The following is a 21,172-nucleotide window of genomic DNA, read 5'->3' on the forward strand; positions in this document are numbered from 1 at the left end:
TGTTAGGAATATAAACAAATTTCCAAATCTGTGAAAGGTGAAAAACATACAAAATAATAATAATAATAATAATAATAATAATACACACAAGACAATCACACAATACAAGAAATTACGCAATTCGGCAATTTGCCTACGTCAACGGAGTTGCAGTGATTTACTATTTTCAAGAAAAAATATAAGATACGCTCTCTCTCTCTCAAAGTACAAACTAAACCCTAATATGAAACAATGGTATTTATATCCCGCACAATTGCTTATCCTTGAGAGCTTTGACATGGACCATGAGGGCATGAACTACGTCTCAAAAAATCTCTTAGGAAAATCATAATAGCACTTTTACATCGAGTTGGATCATAATTCAAATCAAACACAAAACTAGACTCTACATAACCCAATAACTGTAATATCTGTCCAAAGTGCATTCAATTCTTGCTCTACCCTCTCACACGAAGTTGCCATAATTTCACTTCACCTGTGGCATTTCGGATAATCAGTCCCAAACCCACTAATTAGTTGGGAGATTTTGAATGGGAAATATTAATGTTAACTCTGTAAACTGACTCAAAAGGAGGTGGAGTCCATTTTGCTGCTGCAGGTTCAGGTTTGTTCTCATTCTTTTTATTTACTTCAGCGAACTCCAGTGCATAAGTGGAAGCCCGTGACCATAATCCTGATGAAGAAGGGATTTTACTTAATTTAACGAATAGTATGTAATTTAAAGATAGCACTATGAGTTATAAATTATTTTTGTAATTAAATATAAATGTATGATATATTACACGGGAATAAATAATATAACAGCATACTAAATAAATTTATATTATATATTTATGGTTGTATTTATTTTCATATATTTATTCATAATTAATTTATATTAGTTATATAGACTAATTTTTAATATTACAAATATAATCCAGAGATAAGAAAGACATGTTTTTTTTCTTGATACAAGAGAAAAATTCTATTCTAGCATAATCTAGATGTATATGTGTGCGAGTTTCCTTTTTGGAGACTTGAACTCTGGCTATTATTTCTCACAATCTACAAGCACTTATACTTATAAAGTGACCATCACACTAAGAGTGTGTAGTGGTGAAAAACATATTTTCTAAATACCAAAAGTAGTTACCCTGCATACATAAATGCAAAAAAATAAATTCAATAAATATTTTACAAGAATAATCATTTTTAGGGTCCCTTAAAAATAAGATGGGAAAAATATAGTTGTATGAGGTTTAAATAACTGTATCTAAGCTAGTGATAAAAATAAGTTAGAATTTTAATTTTCTTTAAACAAGTTAAATTTTAAATTTTATGTAAGTTTGGGTTGACTTATTTATTTATTTTCTCTTATTTGTTATGTACTATTTTTAAAAGTATTTTAAGTAAAATAATACATTTTATAACTTTATAATATGCAAATATATTTAACAAATAGAATAGAAAATTTAACAAAAACCTAATCTAAATGCACTGCAATGGTGAAATTATAAAATTTGCTCAACATGAAAATCTTAACCAGAATTTTAGTGAAAAAAGAGAAAAGAAAGGAAAAGAAAAGAAGAGAGCAAAAAAGTCAAACAGAGTAGTCCTACTCCTAACCCCAGACCAGTGGAAGATTTTAAATAATTTTGTATTTTTTAATAAAGAGATTTTCAACGTAGAAACTGTTTTAAAAACTTCAACAAACTGGTCAAAGAAAATGGCTAAATCTAGAAGTAGAAAGGATTACACAAAAAAGAAAAAAAGGTTCTGACACATTGCAGAGAAGAGGTGACCATTTATATGTCGGTGGTCCTACCTCCGTCGGATCATCCACCACCCACGGAAAGAACACGGCAGTGACGCACGCTATTTCTTAGCCATAATTAGTCACAGTCAGTTCACTCACTACAACAAACAAAAATCACCCCAAACTAAAACCCCACCACCCTCGTCGGTAAAGAAAATAATAAAATATAAAATAATTTACTTGCAAAATTAATTTTGCTATTCTTGATTTTTAAGAAATGAGATTTTGTTCCTCTAATCAAAATAATTGATACTTAGTCTCACTTTTCACACTTAATTACCCAATTAAGAAAAAATTGACAATAAGTTCCTAAAATAATTTTTAAAAGGGGACGAAGTTTTTTTATTTTTCATGAAAAGAGTATTGTTTCTTGAACAATTATTAAATATATTACAAACAAAGAAGTGTTTGTAGATAATTTTCTATAAATATAATTCGAGTGAATTTGAATTTGGGCCTCCCATTGCCAAGAGGTGCTATTTTTTATTTATTAGATAGGGTAGATTTTAATCTATGACGTTTCTATTTTATGATAATTATTTTTTATTATCAAGTTAAGATATTAATTTGTTTTTAGTAAGTTGAATTCTTAAATAATTTTATTTAACTACAAAATATTTTACTAATTAAGGTAACTATAACTCATAAGAGTTGTTACTTGAACTAAAAAAAAGTTATTCTACAACTACAGCAAATTTTCATACTAATGATTTTGCATCAATTAGGTGTGTAAGTCATCATAAATTAAAATATTATAAATTAGTAAGTTCAAGCTAATTCAACTTGAAATTTTTTTATTTTAATTTATAAAAAATACATTATTTTAAAAATTATTACAAAAAAACATAAGAATATTGTGATATTTTGTTGTTTGCTTTGGACAATCTCAAAAAAAAAAAAAAAATGTTGACAAGTCACAAGTGTTTGAAGACTCAAATCAGGCACAGAACGCCACTCATTCAATGAAAAATGAAAAATGAGACCTCGCAGACAGGGAAGGAAAAGTGACCCCTCATTTTAATATAGACCGCCAACTTGAGTGCAATACCAACCTTTTTGCAAACAATCTCTCTCTCTCTCTTCTCTTTTGTAAGACACAAACAAACACAGGAGCGGAGCCAAATATTTTAGACAGAGAGAGAGAAAGAAAGAGCTATAGTTTTCTTTATCTTTAGAAAAAAGGATACAGAGAGAGAGAGAGTAATTGCCACCTGGCGATCTCAGAGTCGGAGTAGCAGGAGCTGAAGTAACAGACGGCGGATCCACTAGTTGCCACGCTACGCCAAACGCTTTTCGAATACTCTCTCTACCATTTACCAACCAATATCAATATCAATATCAATATCAATATCTAAACCAAACTTCATTATTTTTATATATATATTATTACTATTACTGTAGAGAAACAGAAGTAGGAATCCCGATAAATCGGGTCCTATTTTTATAAAAGCTTTCGGTGGGACTCGAATTCGGGATCGTAATTATTGGATCAAATCCAATTCCATTTCCAAATCAAAACCCTAGCTTAGCTAAACTTTAAGGATTGCTTTGAAGCTTGTTGGATTGAAGTTTAAGATCTTTGAAGCTTTTACGCTTTGGTTGTTGTTTGGAGCTCAAGGAAGTTTCGCTTATTTAATTTTGTTCTTTTTTTTGGAGAAGAAAATTTGGGGAACTCCATTGCTTTTTTTTGGATTCGGATTTGTGTGTATTATAGAGAGAATTAGTCGACATGGTTAGCGGGAATTTGTTTCACTGTAGAAAAAATTCATGGCCGCCCGAGGAATATATCAGCAGAACCACTTTGCAATTGGTAAGCTTCTATGCCATTACAAAAAAAAAAAAAAAAAAAAAAAAAAAAAAAAACCTTGATCTTATGTATGTTTTGAATTTTATGATCTTATATTCTCTCTTTGTTTGGTTGCTGAGAAAATGTAAGGATTGGAAGGTTTCAAACTTTGAGAACTAGAATTTTTTTTGGAAACGCAATATAAGAAAAAGAAATAAGTTCGCTTAAACAAAATTGTTGGATAAAGTACGAAATATCGATTAGAAAGGATTGCTGGGCAATTTGATGCACATCGTGATCGTATATGGTACATTTGGTTTTATCAAAGCGATTTTGTGATTTACATAAATGGGTTTGTTTTTATTTATGTGATTTTATCAAAATTAAGAGTTTGGTTTTAATATTCTACACTAACTAAATTTTTTTGTCTGCGATGCTTTTTCGCAGTTTGATTTTGATAGTGCTGCCCCTCCAGAACAAGCCTGGAGAAGGAGATTAAACAGCCATGCTAATATTCTTAAAGAATTTAGTGTCACATTTACAGAAGCAATAAAGATGGTAACAGATTGTCTCTTTTTACATTTGTTCATTGATTGAGAAAAACAGATGTAGTGCATTATGTCATCTTGTACGCAGCTTGTTTTTTTTTTTTTTTTTTTTTTTTTTTCAAGTTGTCTCCAGCTGACTGCTTTTTGAATTTTAAATCTCAAGGTTCGGCTGGGTATACGTTTGTGGTCATATATTAGGGAAGAGGCTTCTCATGGAAGGGTAATTTTCTTGTTTTCTGTAATATAGAGGCCATTCGTTTTGTGTTCTTCCACAAGTGGTGTTTATTTCACTCTCCTTATATTCAAAGTTGGATGAATATAATTAAGACATGCTTTTACATTAATTTAGAACATTAAAACATACCTCCAAGACCTGATTTGCTGCTGAAATTATGTGTGCAGAAAGCACCTATTGATCCTTTCACCCGAGAAAGTTGTAAGCCATCAGCGTCTCAAGGGGTTCCGCTCGGGGGGATGGGGTATGTAGTGTATCAAGTATGATGTTTCATTTCCTTGTTCTGTAATGCGTTTGATTAATCTGACAGGATCTACTGCTATAAATATCACAGAAGTGGCAGCATATCTAGAGGTTTTAGAGGCGAGTTTAGGCAATGGCAAATTATTCCTGGTATATGTGAAGCTTCTCCTGTCATGGCCAATCAATTCTCTGTAAAGCTCTGCCTCATATACTTGCTATGTCATTTCTAATTTTCAAGACAGACATGTGCCTTTTGTGTTTTGTTTATGAGCTTCTTAAATCACCTTACCATGGTTTACGGGCGTGTTTGGAATGCAATCTTAGAGAAAAATTGCATGCTGTGAACTATCAACTTGAGTATATAACCAAAATCGTTTGGAAGTTCATAGATGGTGCGAATATGTAATATATTGTGATATCATGGAAATTGTTAGTTGAAGTGCTTCTGTAAAAATATGGGTACTAAAGGCTTTTGTTTGGAGTTACTGGGGTAAGTTCAGTGGTTGAATGAAAGCCTTTCGTTCCGATGTCAAAAAAATTTTTAAGTATTTCTCTGATTCCTTAAATATTGAATTCTGAATTTGTTTTATGTGATGGTTATTAGAAGTTTTTGGACCTTCCCCAAAGATTTTCCCAAAAAAATTAAATATGTCAGACTAATTGGAAAATTTTTACAACTATACAACTCAATGTGAAATGAATTAGAATTCGACAACTAAATGCAAGAAGTATTACTGAAGGGTTTGGGGCTTGATTCTTGCTTGAAAAACCAAGAATAAAAATATTAGCCATATACTAAATTAAATGAGAAAAAAAGATTTTTTACATAAAATTTTAAGGGCTAACATATATGTAGGGGCTATGATGAATTTGCAAAAAGTTATGGAGTTTACAATTGACAAAAAGATGCTAAGCATCATTCATAGAAACCCCTTGGCCCCATAACTTCTCTCTCATTCTGAGAGGCCTCAATATTTTCTTTTAAGTCATGACATTTTAAGAATTCTAGGGATGCCATCTTATTCTATGATTCAGAAAAGAAATTTGGAAATAGAAGATCAAGGTAGTTGCTAAAGACCAAAATATAAATGGAAATAACAATAGAACAAGAGAGAAAAGAAAGAAAGAAAATACTTCAAACTGATGAGAAACCCCAATGTATTTATATTACGTGTTAAAAATTAAAAAAAAAAAAAATCCCAACTTAGCCCTCTTGTAGTGTTGAATATTCTGAAGATGGCCCTCTGAAAAAGCAAAACGAAATGGTTCTAAGCTCAGTTGATATGTGTAAGGAATCTGCTGAATATTGACATTAAAATAATAGGCTGATTTATGGCTTCATCTTCCCATCTATTTTGTATCTTCTGCTTGTGCTTAATAACTCTATATATTAGTTTTGTTAATTGTTGCACCATGTTACATCTATGACAAATTGACAATGCACTTAGCCAGCCATGTAATGAGGAGAAGCTCTTTTGCTCTCTCGGCGCTGCATAATTTATAGAGAATATGTGGATATTAATTTCTATGTCCATGTGATCTGAGAAGCTAAAGTTTGCTTTCCAATTGTATATAGTGGACACACATGGAGTTGGAACCATGAATTTACTTTTGTTTTTTACTTTGTTGTTGTGGTATTGCAGATTTTTATATCAAGAGATGGTGGAAACAAAAATTTTGCTTCTGTTTTGGCTCCTGGCCAACATGAGGGGCTGGGGTAAGAAAGCATCTTATGAATTTTAAATACTTATATGGAAGAAATAATGGATTCTTATCATCTTTATGTGTAACAAGGTATTTACTTGTTATTGCGACTTTTGGTCATAGTTTATGTAAGGGCAAACCACAATTTTGGTCCCTATACATTTGTCACATATTCAATTTCGTCACTATACATTTAGTTGTATCAATTTCGTCTCTACACATTTAGTTGTATCAATTTCATCCTTTGACTTTCAAAATAAGGCCCCTTAACTATTAATTGCATCATCCCTTGACTTACAAAATCAATTCAATTCTATTCGTAAAAGTTGAATTGATTTTGGAAGTTGAGGGACATAATTGACACAATTAATGGTTGAAGGACAAATTGTGATGCAAGAAGCCTAGTCAATTTTATTTCAAAATTTATTATATTTTTTCCAAATTCAATTTTTGAATTTTTTACTTTCTTTTTAAATTTGAAATTTAAATTTGAATTTGATCTTAATGTTGTTGAGGATTTAAAAGGATTTAATGGGATGTAATTGTGGGTTAATGTAATCCCTGAATCCTAATAAAAAGAGGCCTAGGAATAGTTTGGGACATGGCAATGGGAATTAAAAATTTAATGATTAGAGAATGTTTTTCAGTCACTGGGCGGTGATTCCAAGCATCCTTAGGTGATGAAGCCTAAGGTTTTTAGGCAAATTCTAGGTGGTGAAGCTTTGAGTTTATCCTGTTTTATCTTCTTTTCTTTTTTATCTATTTTTTTCTGCCCCTGTACTGCATCAAATTGTCACAATTAAATGTATAGGGACAAAATTGAAACTACCACCCTCTGTTAGAGGATGAAAAGTGTAGTTTGGCATTTATGTAAATTTACATGCTTCTGTTACACCTGCAACAACAAATTAAAATCACACTTGCATATCTAATGTCTTTGATTCAATTCCCCTAAGTTGAACCCATGCACAGGGTTTGTGGGTGATTTTGTGCATCCCTAGGGAATATTGGTTTTTGAGTCAAATGGGTCAGCAATAACCTAACATAATTCTTACCCAAAAAAATAATTTAGACTCATGAGTTCAGATATTATGTCAAATAGGGGGTCTATGTGCTCCTATTGGCATGAAAGGGCAGTCTTGGAGCCCTTTCCTAAGCCGGCAAGTGAAATATTGTACACGGATGTTCCGTGGTAATCTAAGTTGCCTGTGCATTGGCAGATTTCAATAATGAGTATTAATGATCGTTGACTTCTAATGGAGATGTTATTAAGAGTTATGCCTCTGCTAGAAGAATTCTGGATGATTCTTTCTTGGAGTTCAAGTCTAAGAGTGACTTTTGTGGTTATTTATTTTGTGACTCAATAAGGGAAGACTAGATGATTTCATTCAGTAGTTCTTTGTCTAAGTTTGAGGTTTAAAAGTCAAAGATAGGTAGAGATTGTTCCCTTAACTTTGCATTCATGCTGCGACAGGAAAGCTGGTGATCAGGGTATATCATCATGGGGCTGGAATCTGAGTGGCCAGCATTCTACATACCATGCTCTGTTTCCTAGGGCATGGACAATATATGATGGTAACATTCCACACTGTTATTTCTGTTTACTGTATGTACATCAATTTCATCTTGGATTCATGTTTTAGTTAACATATCCCTACTCTTTTAGGTGAACCGGACCCAGAGCTGAAAATATCTTGTCGGCAAATATCACCCTTCATACCACATAATTATAGAGAGAGCAGTCTTCCTACTGCTGTTTTTGTCTACACGGTATGTTCAAATAACTTCTCGTGTCAGATACTGTTTAATGATATAGATCCTAGATCCCTAACATCATATATAGGCAAGAGTTATCACTAACTTCTAGCATCTAATAGTGCAGGTGCTTGAAGTTTTAGTAATTCAATTGATGTATGTTCAGTCATTAGAAAGCATGGGCATGTCATTATCTCTCAAGACATATATCTCATATAACTTTTGTCACATCAAAACAATATGTAGCTTTATCAACTAAGAGGCTCTGTTGATAAAAAGTTTTTACTACCAACTTTAGTTTTTAGTCATTTAATAATTAGATATAGCAGTCATTTTCCATGTATACCTTTTGGATGGACCAATTCAATTACTGGTTTTCATTTCTTGACTTGGAAATGGTATCCATGCTATTAGTGTGGTTACTGATGTTGTATAGCTGAATTTGCTTTAATCAGATGAGTTTTTGAAGGAGTGAAACTCATTGGAATTGATTCATGTATGCCTCAACCATAGACACCATTAATTCTAGGCTGGATACAAATATGCCCTTTTTCAAAAATTCAAACTCAAATTTGCTTTTCAGCATGTTGCATCTGTCTGAATGTTGTGGGCGTTAAACCTCTAAGAATTAAATTTGACTGTGTTACTCCTCAGCAAACTGTATAGAAACCCATCCATACATTCTGTGGTCTGATGACATTTTCTAATTATTTAAGGAATATTTCAATTTTATGTATTTTCTGATATCTAATTTTGAGATGATTTTTTATTATCTAGCTTTTGAGACTGTTACTTCTTTCTGTTGTAGTTGGTTAACACTGGCCGGGAAAGGGCTAAAGTTAGCCTTCTCTTTACGTGGGCGGTAAGATTTGTTTCTTGCTATCAAAGTTATATTACCCTTATTACAAGCAATTGAAAGATATAGCATTGGTCCTTGGTTATTCAGTCCTTCTTTCCTCTTGTGCAGAATTCAATTGGTGGAATCTCACAATTGTCAGGAGATCATGTGAATGAACCATTTATGTAAGTGCATATGCTACATTTTCTTTGTTTCCTTTATGTGACACTTTATATTTGTATATAAATTAACTTTCTTTTTCCTTTTTGATAGTGGCGAAGATGGAGTCTCTGGTGTACTTCTTCATCACAAGCAAGTCATCAAACCTTAATAACTATATATGATGGTTGGTTTTGCATATTTTCTCTTGATGATTTCCTTGCACTTTTAGGAAAAGTGATGAAGAAGTATTTGAAAGAACACCCCCCCCCCCCCTCCCTCCTGAAAAATAAAAAAGGACTCCCCCCGCCCTCCCTCCTGAAAATAAAAAAGGACATTGCTCCCACCCAAAGGAAATAAAAACAAGCACAAGGGAAGTCCTTAACCTTCCGTTTTAGTTTTTCAATGTCAAACCATCCAAAGAGATTGAAAAACTGAAGGTAAGGAAGACAAACAACTTTTAAGCATTTAGACTTGAGACTTCAAAGCATTTTGAAGTCGCTGAAACATTTATATAACTCGCTCAGAAGAAGCTTGAAAAGGTTTGATGCTACATATTGTTTAGGTAATAAATAAATTCAAGAGTAGGTAAATTATAAATGGGATGTTTGTGTCTTTGGGATTCTATAACACGCTGACCTTTTGTTATCAAAACTTAGGTATAGTCAATATTTTCTGTGCTATCATTGTTTCAGTTCATGCCAGGAAAAAAAAAGGATGGTGGCCAATGAATTTATTTATTTATTTATTCTTTAAGTGGGGTCAGGGGGGAGTTTAAGAGGAGGAAATGGGAACCTGGGATGCACGGACGCGGTGCCAAAGTAGCTGCACCCGCATCCGATGCGGCGACGCGCGAGGGACGCCGCTGACCACGTGTCGGTGCCGTGTTGGGCCGTGTCCTGCCACGTGTTATTTTTTTCCCCCGACTCGCGCTGACACGGCTCAGACTCAGGCTGATTCGCGCCGATTCAGATCTTATTGGCCGAATATCGGTGTGTTTTGGCCGGAAAAAGGAAATCGGCCGGTAAGAAAAAAAAAAGAAAAAAAAAAAAAAACTTAAAACCGAAAATACCGGTGGATTTGATACGCCATCTTCACCGGCTTAACCTCTTTCTTCTTCTTCTTCTTCTTCTTTTTTGCTTCTTCGTCTTCTTCTTCCTTTTTTTTTTGCAGCGTTGCCGTTCTGTTCTGTTGCTGATTCAGGCCGAAATTCAAAGACTTCTCTGGGCCGTATAGGTCTGTAACTCACTGTTCTTCGTCTTCTTCTTCACCGGCCTTAACCCCTTTCTTCTTCTTCTTCTTCTTCTTCTTTGCTTCGTCTTCTTGAGTGAGTTCTGTTCTGTTTCTTTTTTTCGTTTCTTTTTTGAAGAGCTCTGTTTCTTATGACTGTCCCAGGAGATAAAAAAGCTTTATTTTTTCTTTGTGGCTCTCACGCCTCTCTGACCAAACACGTGAGAGCCACATCTACCCTTTTTTTTTAATAGGAAGCTGCACCTATTTTAATACTTACTACATATATCATTTATTTTATTTTTGAGCTAAGTCACATCTTTTTTTATTTATTTATTATTTATGAGAAGCTTCATCTATTTTAATACCTCTTGTCAATAATTCAAGTGTCAAAAACTTTATTATTATTATATAAAAAAGTATGCTTAGCGCAATATATTAAAAATATAAATAAAAATATTTTTAATAATTTTTTAATCGCCGAATCCTGCCGCACCCGCACCCACCTTTTTCAAAAATTGCCGATTCTTGCACCCGCACCCGTGCTTCATAGATGGGAACTTCCTCTGATTTCTTGGAATGAAGGCCAGAGTGTTAAACACTGGGGTATATATGCTGGATCTTGTTGAAAAATTCACTTGCCAGTTTGTAAGAACTGAAGTTCATACATGCCCGCACTTTACAATACCTAATCAATAGAAAAAAAAAGGAAGTATGTATGATGGTGGGAAAACATGCACAGCCAATCTGAACCCAGGGTACCTGCAAAAATAAAGGTCAAGGAGTCCATCGCTTGGGGGGGGGGGGGGGGGGGGGGGCTGGTGAGCCTCCGATGATTGAGTCAATAATCAATCAGAGGGAAGGAGGAAGTAAAGTATCTCAAAGTAATTATGTTTTTTGTACCTATTGTGTGATGTAGAGCCCTTTCTTTTAATACTTGAAGGAGACCCCTCATTGGGTGCCCCATTAGGTGTCTTCCTTTAATTTATCCACCAATTACGCATAACCCTCCGAGGATGGAATTTTACTTTCAGCAGGATCCTACTAGATCCGTTATTTCCTAACCATGTTGATTTTTGGTATATCAATTGCCCCCTATTCCCAACCCAGACTGGTTCAGCTCAAGTCTGGCATTGGGAATTTAATCAGCTCAAAGAGCTAGGCCAAGTTAAGGTGTTGAAGGGTACCTCAGTGCTGAAGTACTGAGGCCTTGAAGAGCAGGCTGAGCTAAGGTGCTGAAGCAGTAATTTGGCATCCCAGTAGATCTGTTATTCCCTAACTTGGGTGATTTTTGGTATATCAATGTATATAGATAAAGAACATGAGGTCTGCAGCCATGGTCTCTATAATTGAAATATGAAGGAAAAATAACATAAACAGTGTGTTAGAATATAGGACAAGTAAATAAATTCTTCGTTTTCTAATAACCTAAGTTTTTGGGATAATGGTAATTTTTCAGGGTGAAAAATAGATATTATATTAACAACCTAATTCAGATTCATGCAAGCATTTTAAGACATCAGAGATGAATCAGCATAATTAGAAAATATGTGTTTATTAAAGTATGATACCTAGCGCGAGCCTTACTGAATGAAAAGGCATTTTACCATAAAACAAAGCAGGGGATTGAGGTCTGTGAATTAGGCAGATGTGTACTAGCGTGAGCCTTACTGAATGAAAAGGCATTTTACCATAAAACAAAGTAGGGGATTGAAGTCTGTGAATTAGGCAGATTTGTATTTTACTGTGCCTTTCTCATGGAACAAACCCGATGGAATTGTGGCTTAATATATTTTGCCACTTTGGTGTCCTAGACACTCCTTTCTCTGAAGCAAGTCACAAAGTGATTGTTACCTAAAATTTTGTTCACACCTCTCTAAAAGCAATCACAAATTCAAGGCATATGCTAATTCTTCATTCTTGGTTCAGTTGCCTTTAACACTGTTTTCCATCTCAAACATGATTTCTTGAACCGGGTAAGGCATTTCAGATATGTGTTTTTTGTGATATTGGATGTGTGGAATAAATGTGGATCCGTATGTAAAGTATTTTGATATGAGTAATGCTACAGACATAACTATTTTATAACATTTTTACAAATTGCTGATGTGACTTTAGTATTTTCCAAATAGTTATTGCAAGTAAAAATGTGATGAACCCATATTAGAACTAGTAAGAATTTGTTATATCAGCAGTTTGTAAAAATGTTGTAAAATAGTTTGTGTTTGTAGCATTATTCTTTTGATATATTTAGCGATTTTGCTAGACATTTGTTGGAGTAATCAATTAAAATTAAAATTTCGAAATGTAGGAAATGTGAATTAGTTGATCATATATGGTGATATCAACAATACTAACCTAGTCTCATGGAAGTAGTTGAGTGCCATTTGAGCCAGGGCTAATTAGCTTCTGCCCTCATATTGTTCTTATTATTTTCTTTTTGCTAATGTTAGTAGCTTGCATCAAGGATCAATACTAAGTCCATATCTCTTTGCACTAGTGACGGATGAGCTCACTAAATCGATCCAAGAGGAAGTGCTTTGGTGTATGCTTTTTGCAGATGATATAGTTTTAATGTATGAAACTAGAAGTAGAGTTAATGGCAGGTTAGAAATTTGGTGAGACACTTTAGAATCTAAAGGTTTTCGATTAAGTAGGGTTAAGACAAAGTACATGGGATTTATATTTAGTAAAAGTAGAAACATAATTAAAGGAGTAGTAAGACTTGATGGTCAAGAGATGCTAAAGAGCGACAACTTTCAATATCTTTGGTCAATATAGTTCATAAAGATAAAGATATTGAAGAGAATGTGAATCATAGGATACGGGCAAAGTGGATGAAGTGGAGAAGTGTATCAAGAGTGTTGTGCTATCGTAGGATACCTCATAAGTTAAAGGAAAATTTTTGTAAGATATGACCAGCTCTATGGTACCAAATATTAAGCCGTTATGGAGCATCATATTATTAAAATGGGTGTAGCTGAAATGAGAGTGCTAAGATGGATAAGTGGAAATATAAGGAAAGACAAGATTTGAAATGAGGAAATTTGCTTAAAGATAGTGGTAGCCACTATTGATGAAAAGATAAGGGTGAGTCACTTAAGATGTTGAGGTCATGTTCAAAGGATAACAACTAATGCACTAGCAAAAAAGAGTGAGTTGATCCAAGTTGAGGGAACTAAAAAGGTAGAAAAAGAACAAAACTCACATTAGTAGAAATAATAGAGCATGTCAATTAAGGGAGTAACACAGAGTATGACTTTAGATAGAGTAGAATGGAGAAAAAAAATACCCGACTCTAACTAATTTGTCGAGGATCCATAACTGACCCCAAAATTTTGGCACTAAGGCTTTGTTGTTGTTGTTGTGATGTTGGAAACTCAAAGCCTCCTGCACTGTTTATACAATACAATATAAATCCATATTTATTTGTATTACTTCTACTTAACTACTCCATTCTATAAAATAGTCTTTCAAAATTCACAATTTTTAAGATAAAGAAACTAGCATATTGCCTGTGAGTTTTAATTAGAAGAGGGTAAAAAAGAAAAGAGGATAGAAAACTGAAGGAAAAAACTAAAACATGCCTTAAACCTGGCTGTTAGTAGTGTTGACTGTAATGTGCATTTAAAAAGGATTCATGGTGCCATCTAGGAAATGGGCATATTGGATGGTTGGAAATGGATCAAGGAGGGTGTTTTATGCCTTATTTAAAAAAATATATTTTTAATGTTTTTCATTTCTGTTTTTTAGTTCTTACTCAAAAAATGTTTCATTTTGCATGTCTGTAGACGTATTTGCACTTATGTCTATTTTTCAAAATTTTCTTTCTGCTCAATCAGTACACCTGAGGAAAAACTTTGTTCAGGTGGAAGATTTGGAAGTTAGTTTCTTTCCAGTCATTCATAACTGAGTAGTCTTTTCGCTTTTTCTAATGAAATTATGAAGAAACTGATGGGATCTTAGTTGTTTCTAAGGATTATGTAAATGTTGCAGGACTGCAAAAGGGAACCCTCCTGTTACTTTCGCAATAGCTGCATGTGAAACTCAGAACGTAAGTGTGACTGTTCTTCCATGTTTTGGGCTGTCTGAAGGAAGTCGCGTTACAGCAAAGGACATGTGGGGTAGAATGGTTAAGGTAATTATTTCTCCTTTTTTAGGCTGCTCTCTTCTTTTTGCCATCTATGGCAGGCAGTCACCTATAGTCTGGAGAAATTTAGCTGTTTAAAGCTTCAAAATGGATATTTAATGGCCACACTTCACTAATTTTGAATTTTGGATGTGAGCTTCTGAGTTTGTAAATTTGTGTAAATTACAGTGTCATTCCAATTTTGCAAGTTTGCAATCAAGTATTGACATTAAGACTTTGGTCCTGACCATTATTAGCTCTAATTCTTGACTGTATCTCTAGGATGGGCAATTTGATCGAGAGAACTTCAATTCTGGACCAAGCATTCCCTCTTCACCTGGAGAGACAGCCTGCGCTGCAGTTTCTGCCTCTGCATGGGTGGAACCTCATGGGAAGTGCACTGTTGCCTTTGCTCTTGCATGGTCATCTCCAAAAGTAAAATTTTTGAAGGGCAGCTCATACCATAGGTAGATTTATGCTCTCCTTTTCTTGTCCATATGTGCATGATTGAGCATATAATAAGTTACAAAAACCAAGCATGTTAGAAATCCTTGATAGCTTAAAATCAAGAATTTTGGACTTTGTTATCCGTTACACTCGATATCATGATTGAAAATTGTGCCATTGCTTGTTTATTTGACAATGTGTGTCATGGTAGTTGTTTCCTAAGCTTATTCTTTCTTTTATTGTGTTGTTTTTTATTTTCTTTTTTTTGGTTGCAGGAGGTACACAAAATTTTATGGCACATCTGAAAGAGCCGCCCAGGACTTGGTGCATGATGCTCTGACTAGTACGTATTTTTTGGTTGCATCTTTTCTTTCTTTCTTTCTTCTTTCTTATTTTATTTTTATATCAAGGTCAGTGTTCCAAATACTTGGACATGAAGTGCTGTGTAGTTTATTTCTATATACTAAGCTTCTGGAATGTTGTAGTTTGTAATTATTGTTTTTTGTTTTCCTTTTTATAAGCTTCAAAATGGCTGTATGTTTTAGCGGTTCCAAGTTATGTATTGCATGTCATAACAGTATATATGTTTTTGAAATCTTGAACAGATTATAAGCGGTGGGAAGAGGATATAGAGATTTGGCAAAATCCTATCCTGAATGATCCAAGGCTACCAGAGTGGTAATACACTAATACTTAGTTAAACTATTATCCTTTCCTACAAAATGGTTCGCTTGGTCTAATTAAATTTGTGAAAGGCTTAACAAGGCCTTTCCGGAGAAGCTCTCTTTTTTTCTTTTTCTTTTTTTTTTTTGATAATCCGGAGAAGCTCTTTCAATGTCTTAGATGTTGGACTTTCAAATCTTTAAAAGTTTTGCAGAATTCATGACTTCATTGCTGACATCATACTGAAAGGCTTCCCTTATGTATGTGTTTCATTCCTCACATTTATATGCACATTGAAAAACTTGTGTGGCTTGGCTATGACTCTTTGGGGAAACCCTTCATGGTGCATCCTGTTCTAAATATCCCAGTTGTTCACATTCATCAGTACCATTGGGTTTAGCTTTTATGGCTAACAAAATTTTATATTCCAGTGATTAGCTAAAGTGACTGATTTTGGCACCTATGCTATTTTTTTTGCTATATATATATATTATAAATATTTCGTCTTTCATGTTTGGTATATAATGCTACGTCCAATATTTGCAGGTATAAGTTCACATTATTTAATGAGCTGTACTTCCTTGTTGCTGGCGGAACAGTTTGGATTGGTACTCATCTCTGCTATTATTTTACATCTTAATATTTTACAAGTAAAAACTGGTTTCCAAAGAAGGATTATATTGCCAATATCATTTTCTTCTGGTTTCACTTGTCATAAAGGTCAGAAATAACATTAAGACTGATTTGATCTTTTTGTGCAGATTCTGAATCTTCAACTTCAAACATGAGAAATGATCAGCATCAATTGGTAGAAGTGGAAAACACAGATGTCAAAGTGACTGATGCCAAGGTGGATGGCAGACAAGATGCAGTTATTGAGCATACTACAGATAGTTCTGGTGTGAAAGACAAAGATGAAGCAGTAATTGCAAATTGTTCCAGCAAAAATGAGTCTGTGGTTCCTCCGAAAAAGAGATACTCCAACTGCTCTTTGCATCCCTTCAAAATGCTGGACCCGCAAAATGAAAATGATGACGTTGGAAGGTTTTTGTACTTGGAAGGAGTGGAATACATCATGTGGTGCACATATGACGTGCACTTCTATGCTTCATTTGCACTTCTTGAGCTGTTTCCCAAGATTGAACTCAATATACAGCGTGATTTTGCGAAAGCTGTCTTATCTGAGGATGGAAGAAAAGTAAAGTTTCTGGCAGAGGGAAATTGTGGAATTCGTAAGGTTAGAGGAGCTGTTCCACATGATCTGGGAACACATGATCCATGGAATGAGATGAATGCATATAATATTCATGATACAAGCAAATGGAAGGATCTGAATCCAAAGTTTGTGCTTCAGGTGTATAGAGACTTTGCTGCAACAGGGGATATGTCATTTGGAGTTGATGTTTGGCCTGCTGTTCGTACTGCCATGGAATACATGGAACAGTTTGATAAGGACAATGATGGTCTCATTGAGAATGATGGGTTCCCTGATCAAACATATGATGCTTGGACAGTTCATGGTGTGAGTGCTTACTGTGGATGCTTGTGGCTTTCCGCACTCCAAGCTGCAGCTGCAATGGCCTTTGAACTCGGGGACCGAAGTTTTGCTGAAAAGTGCAAGAGAAACTTTTTGAGGGCCAAACAATCATTTGAGGAAAAATTATGGAATGGTTCTTATTTTAACTATGATAGTGGGTCAAGTAGCAATAGTAAATCTATACAAGCTGATCAACTGGCAGGGCAATGGTATACAGCATCCTCAGGCTTGCCTTCACTCTTTGATGATTTCAAAATCAAAAGTGCTCTCATGAAAATCTATGATTACAATGTAATGAAAGTTAAAGGAGGCAGAATGGGTGCTGTAAATGGGATGCATCCCAATGGAAAGGTGGACGAGTCTTGCATGCAGTCACGTGAAATATGGTCTGGTGTCACCTATGGCGTGGCAGCTACAATGATCCTAGCTGGAATGGAGGAGGAGGCCTTTACAACTGCTGAAGGTATTTTTATTGCGGGATGGTCAGAAGAAGGATACGGGTAAGTTCCATGCATATGCATTAATCATTTATAATGTTGATTCGACACCCAGTTTAAAACCCTAATCAAATATATTAATATTTTCATTGGTCACAATAGGAATGATACAAGTCACAATAACTGATCAATTTAATGGGATCCAAAATATTTAGAACTGTGGTGTGTTACCGACTTACCATAGCTAGAGATGGATATTTTTTTGGGAGCTGTGTATATCTTACAATGCAGTGCAGCAATCAGTTCTTTAATGCCAACTTTAGGACTGTCTTGGAACTTTTTTGAATTAGGTCAGCCTTGGTCCTCAAATAATGACTAGCCCATTGTATGTGAAAACCCAGTCTTATGTTTGCTTAGAAATTGATCATCCAATGCTTGACATGAGAAACTTAAACAAATTTTTGTGACGTAGTCAAAGCCCAACCTGGTTAAACTATACTTAGCTGAATGTCTTGTGTCCTTTTCCAAACAGCCGTTTGAAATTCTCACATAATTAAATGCTACCTGTCTACATTACCATTTAGAGCAGTAATCAATGACAATAGTGGGCGAGGGAAGGAGGCAGTGTAAGATTTGGTTTGATGGTAAAGAATGTGTTTGTCAGAGTTAATTATGGTACCCCCCTGGTAAAGACAAATTGGAATTACAAGGGAGGATCTTATCTTCTATCATATGTATATTTTTATTTAATTTGACATTCACTTTTTGCCAAATACAGATATTGGTTCCAGACTCCAGAGGGATGGACAATTGATGGGCACTTCCGATCTCTTATATACATGAGGCCACTCTCAATTTGGGGTATGCAATATGCGTTATCCCTGCCCAAGGCAATTCTTGAGGCCCCTAAGATCAATGTAATGGACAGAATTGACATATCTCCTGGTAGTGGAAAATCCTCTCATAACGAAACAGGTGTTAGAAAGATAGCAAAGAAAGCAAGTTGCCTTGGAAATTCTGTGTTTCACTGTGCTTGCTAATTGTAGCATATAAGTTCCACCATCAATGTAAAGAATTGTTTATTAAATCTTTTATTTATTTATTTATAATTTTAATTGCTTCCTCAAACCCGAGGGCAGTAGTAGAGGTACACTGGATGAGGTTTTGAGAGGGGGGGTGTTCCTTTTAGAAAATGGCAATAAAAGGCTGGGTGGGAACCAGGCTGCCAATTCACATAGATGATATACATAGGTCTTTCCTTTGATTTATTTTTATTTTATAGTCAATAGGGAAGTCTTAGTCATTTAAACAATCTTGTGCTACTAATCTTTGGAAGATCCGGTGTCTTGTAGCGGTATAGTCTGAATAGTGAATACTGAAATTTAGGTATTTACAATCAGAAGCAAAAGCAGAATGATCAATGAAGATAAAGCAGCCATTGGTGTTAGAAAGATAGCAAAGAAAGCAAGTTGCCTTGGAAATTCTGTGTTTCACTGTGCTTGCTAATTGTAGCATATAAGTTCCACCATCAATGTAAAGAATTGTTTATTAAATCTTTTATTTATTTATTTATAATTTTAATTGCTTCCTCAAACCCGAGGGCAGTAGTAGAGGTACACTGGATGAGGTTTTGAGAGGGGGGGTGTTCCTTTTAGAAAATGGCAATAAAAGGCTGGGTGGGAACCAGGCTGCCAATTCACATAGATGATATACATAGGTCTTTCCTTTGATTTATTTTTATTTTATAGTCAATAGGGAAGTCTTAGTCATTTAAACAATCTTGTGCTACTAATCTTTGGAAGATCCGGTGTCTTGTAGCGGTATAGTCTGAATAGTGAATACTGAAATTTAGGTATTTACAATCAGAAGCAAAAGCAGAATGATCAATGAAGATAAAGCAGCCATTTTGTGAGGTATATCCAATATGCAATCCATGTGTGCGTATGAAATTTAGGGATATTATTATTAGCAGGAGTCCCTTCCAGCCTTGTGGCTCAGCGGTTAGCCCTGTTCTGGCCATGGAACAACTTGGATTTGAATTCCTCTATCCCACCTGTAGTAAGCCAGAACATAAAGAAATAAGAAAAATTACATTTTAAATTCTGTCATTTTAAGGTTTAACAAATTAAATTCTAGTGTTTCAATAAGTAACAAATTAAACTCCCAATCCATTTATTTATTTATGAGTCCTGTTAATGGTTGTTTTTAGGGTATTTGTTAATGAATAATTTTTAACAAGTTTTGATATAATTTTTATGAAAAGCATAAAAAAATAAAAAACTATCAAAACATTTTTGTTGCATTTTTCTTTTTTCAGGAAAAAAAATTTCTAAAATAATTCCCCATATTTATTTCCAAATAACTCCGGTCCATTTAAGCATGATAACATTGTGTTTGGGGTTTAAAATGGACCAAGAGTTTAATTTTTTCCCACCATAGAGGAATTATAAATATTTTCGGCTGGTTTGCATTCTAGAGTAGAAATAATTTTGAACTCAAATGCCATGTTTATTCAACCCGAGGGTCAAGAAAAGTTGGCAACAAAAACTAATAAAGTCAGGTTAGGTATGCTCTTTTCATCAACTGGTCAAACGTATATGTCCATAAAATTGATTCATCAGAGAATATATAAGGGATGACATTCGTTGGTTAAATACAGAAAATATGCACACCAAAAAAAGAAAAAAAAAAAAAAAAAGGTTTCTTATATTTTTCTTATGCATGGTCGAAACTCTACTAGATTTCCACTACAAAAATAACATGAAATCTTTTACTGAATTTCACACCGAGATCTCACAATCGAGAGTAAAAGCTTAAATAAATTATGATCTATCACCACGAGATGATGGACTGCATAATTCTTGTTGAGTTTCAAGAATAATTAGATCTTGATATCGTTGCTCTCCATAATTCCATTGTCAGCTCACTGAAATTTTTTTTAAGAGAGTTTCAACATATGTGTCCGCTCTTAATAATAGCTCTTTATCATCAAATTAAGGCACCAATAAGTTTTTGGTGTAGGCGGAAATTGAATTATAGATCTTTTATTCAATCATCAGAGATTTTACTAGTTGAGCTAACTGAAACCCATAGCTCTTAAAACTTTAAAGGGGCATTTTGTTCGACATAATGTGACAAACATTACAACAACATTACCATAATGTCAATATTATGATGTTTGGTTCATTTAAGCATTCTTAAAAAAAATGATAAAGAAGATATCAAACTAACTTGAAAATAATTGATGAAAACTAACTTATGACAAATCAAAATATATCAATTCTAAATTTTTTTAGGGTCATGTTAATGGGTAATCTTATGACAATTGTTTATAAACTATATTATATTTTACTAGTTGAGCTAACTGAAACCCATAGCTCTTAAAACTTTAAAGGGGCATTTTGTTCGACATAATGTGACAAACATTACAACAACATTACCATAATGTCAATATTATGATGTTTGGTTCATTTAAGCATTCTTAAAAAAAATGATAAAGAAGATATCAAACTAACTTGAAAATAATTGATGAAAACTAACTTATGACAAATCAAAATATATCAATTCTAAATTTTTTTAGGGTCATGTTAATGGGTAATCTTATGACAATTGTTTATAAACTATATTAAGAAAGTTTTGACGACATTTTTATAGGAAATATAAAAA

At 34.1% G+C, this 21,172-nt stretch overlaps 1 protein-coding gene across 1 annotated transcript; it reads left to right on the top strand.

Moving 5' to 3' along the window:
* Positions 1–2,772: 2,772 nt before the first annotated feature.
* On the top strand, positions 2,773–18,634 carry LOC112040092 (uncharacterized). The gene is made up of 18 exons (XM_024072993.2): positions 2,773–3,605; positions 4,029–4,139; positions 4,293–4,349; positions 4,532–4,608; positions 4,699–4,798; positions 6,251–6,324; positions 7,786–7,886; positions 7,978–8,081; positions 8,875–8,928; positions 9,034–9,089; positions 9,178–9,216; positions 14,290–14,431; positions 14,705–14,889; positions 15,145–15,212; positions 15,475–15,547; positions 16,079–16,140; positions 16,294–17,569; positions 18,285–18,634. The coding sequence occupies exons 1-18, from the start codon at positions 3,525–3,527 to the stop codon at positions 18,544–18,546; spliced, it is 2,922 nt and encodes a 973-aa protein (XP_023928761.1). The 5' UTR covers positions 2,773–3,524; the 3' UTR covers positions 18,547–18,634.
* The last annotated feature ends 2,538 nt before the right edge of the window (positions 18,635–21,172 follow it).

The sequence above is a fragment of the Quercus suber genome, unplaced genomic scaffold, assembly GCF_002906115.3.
Source record: "Quercus suber isolate HL8 unplaced genomic scaffold, Cork oak 2.0 scaffold_72, whole genome shotgun sequence".
Lineage (NCBI taxonomy): Eukaryota > Viridiplantae > Streptophyta > Magnoliopsida > Fagales > Fagaceae > Quercus > Quercus suber.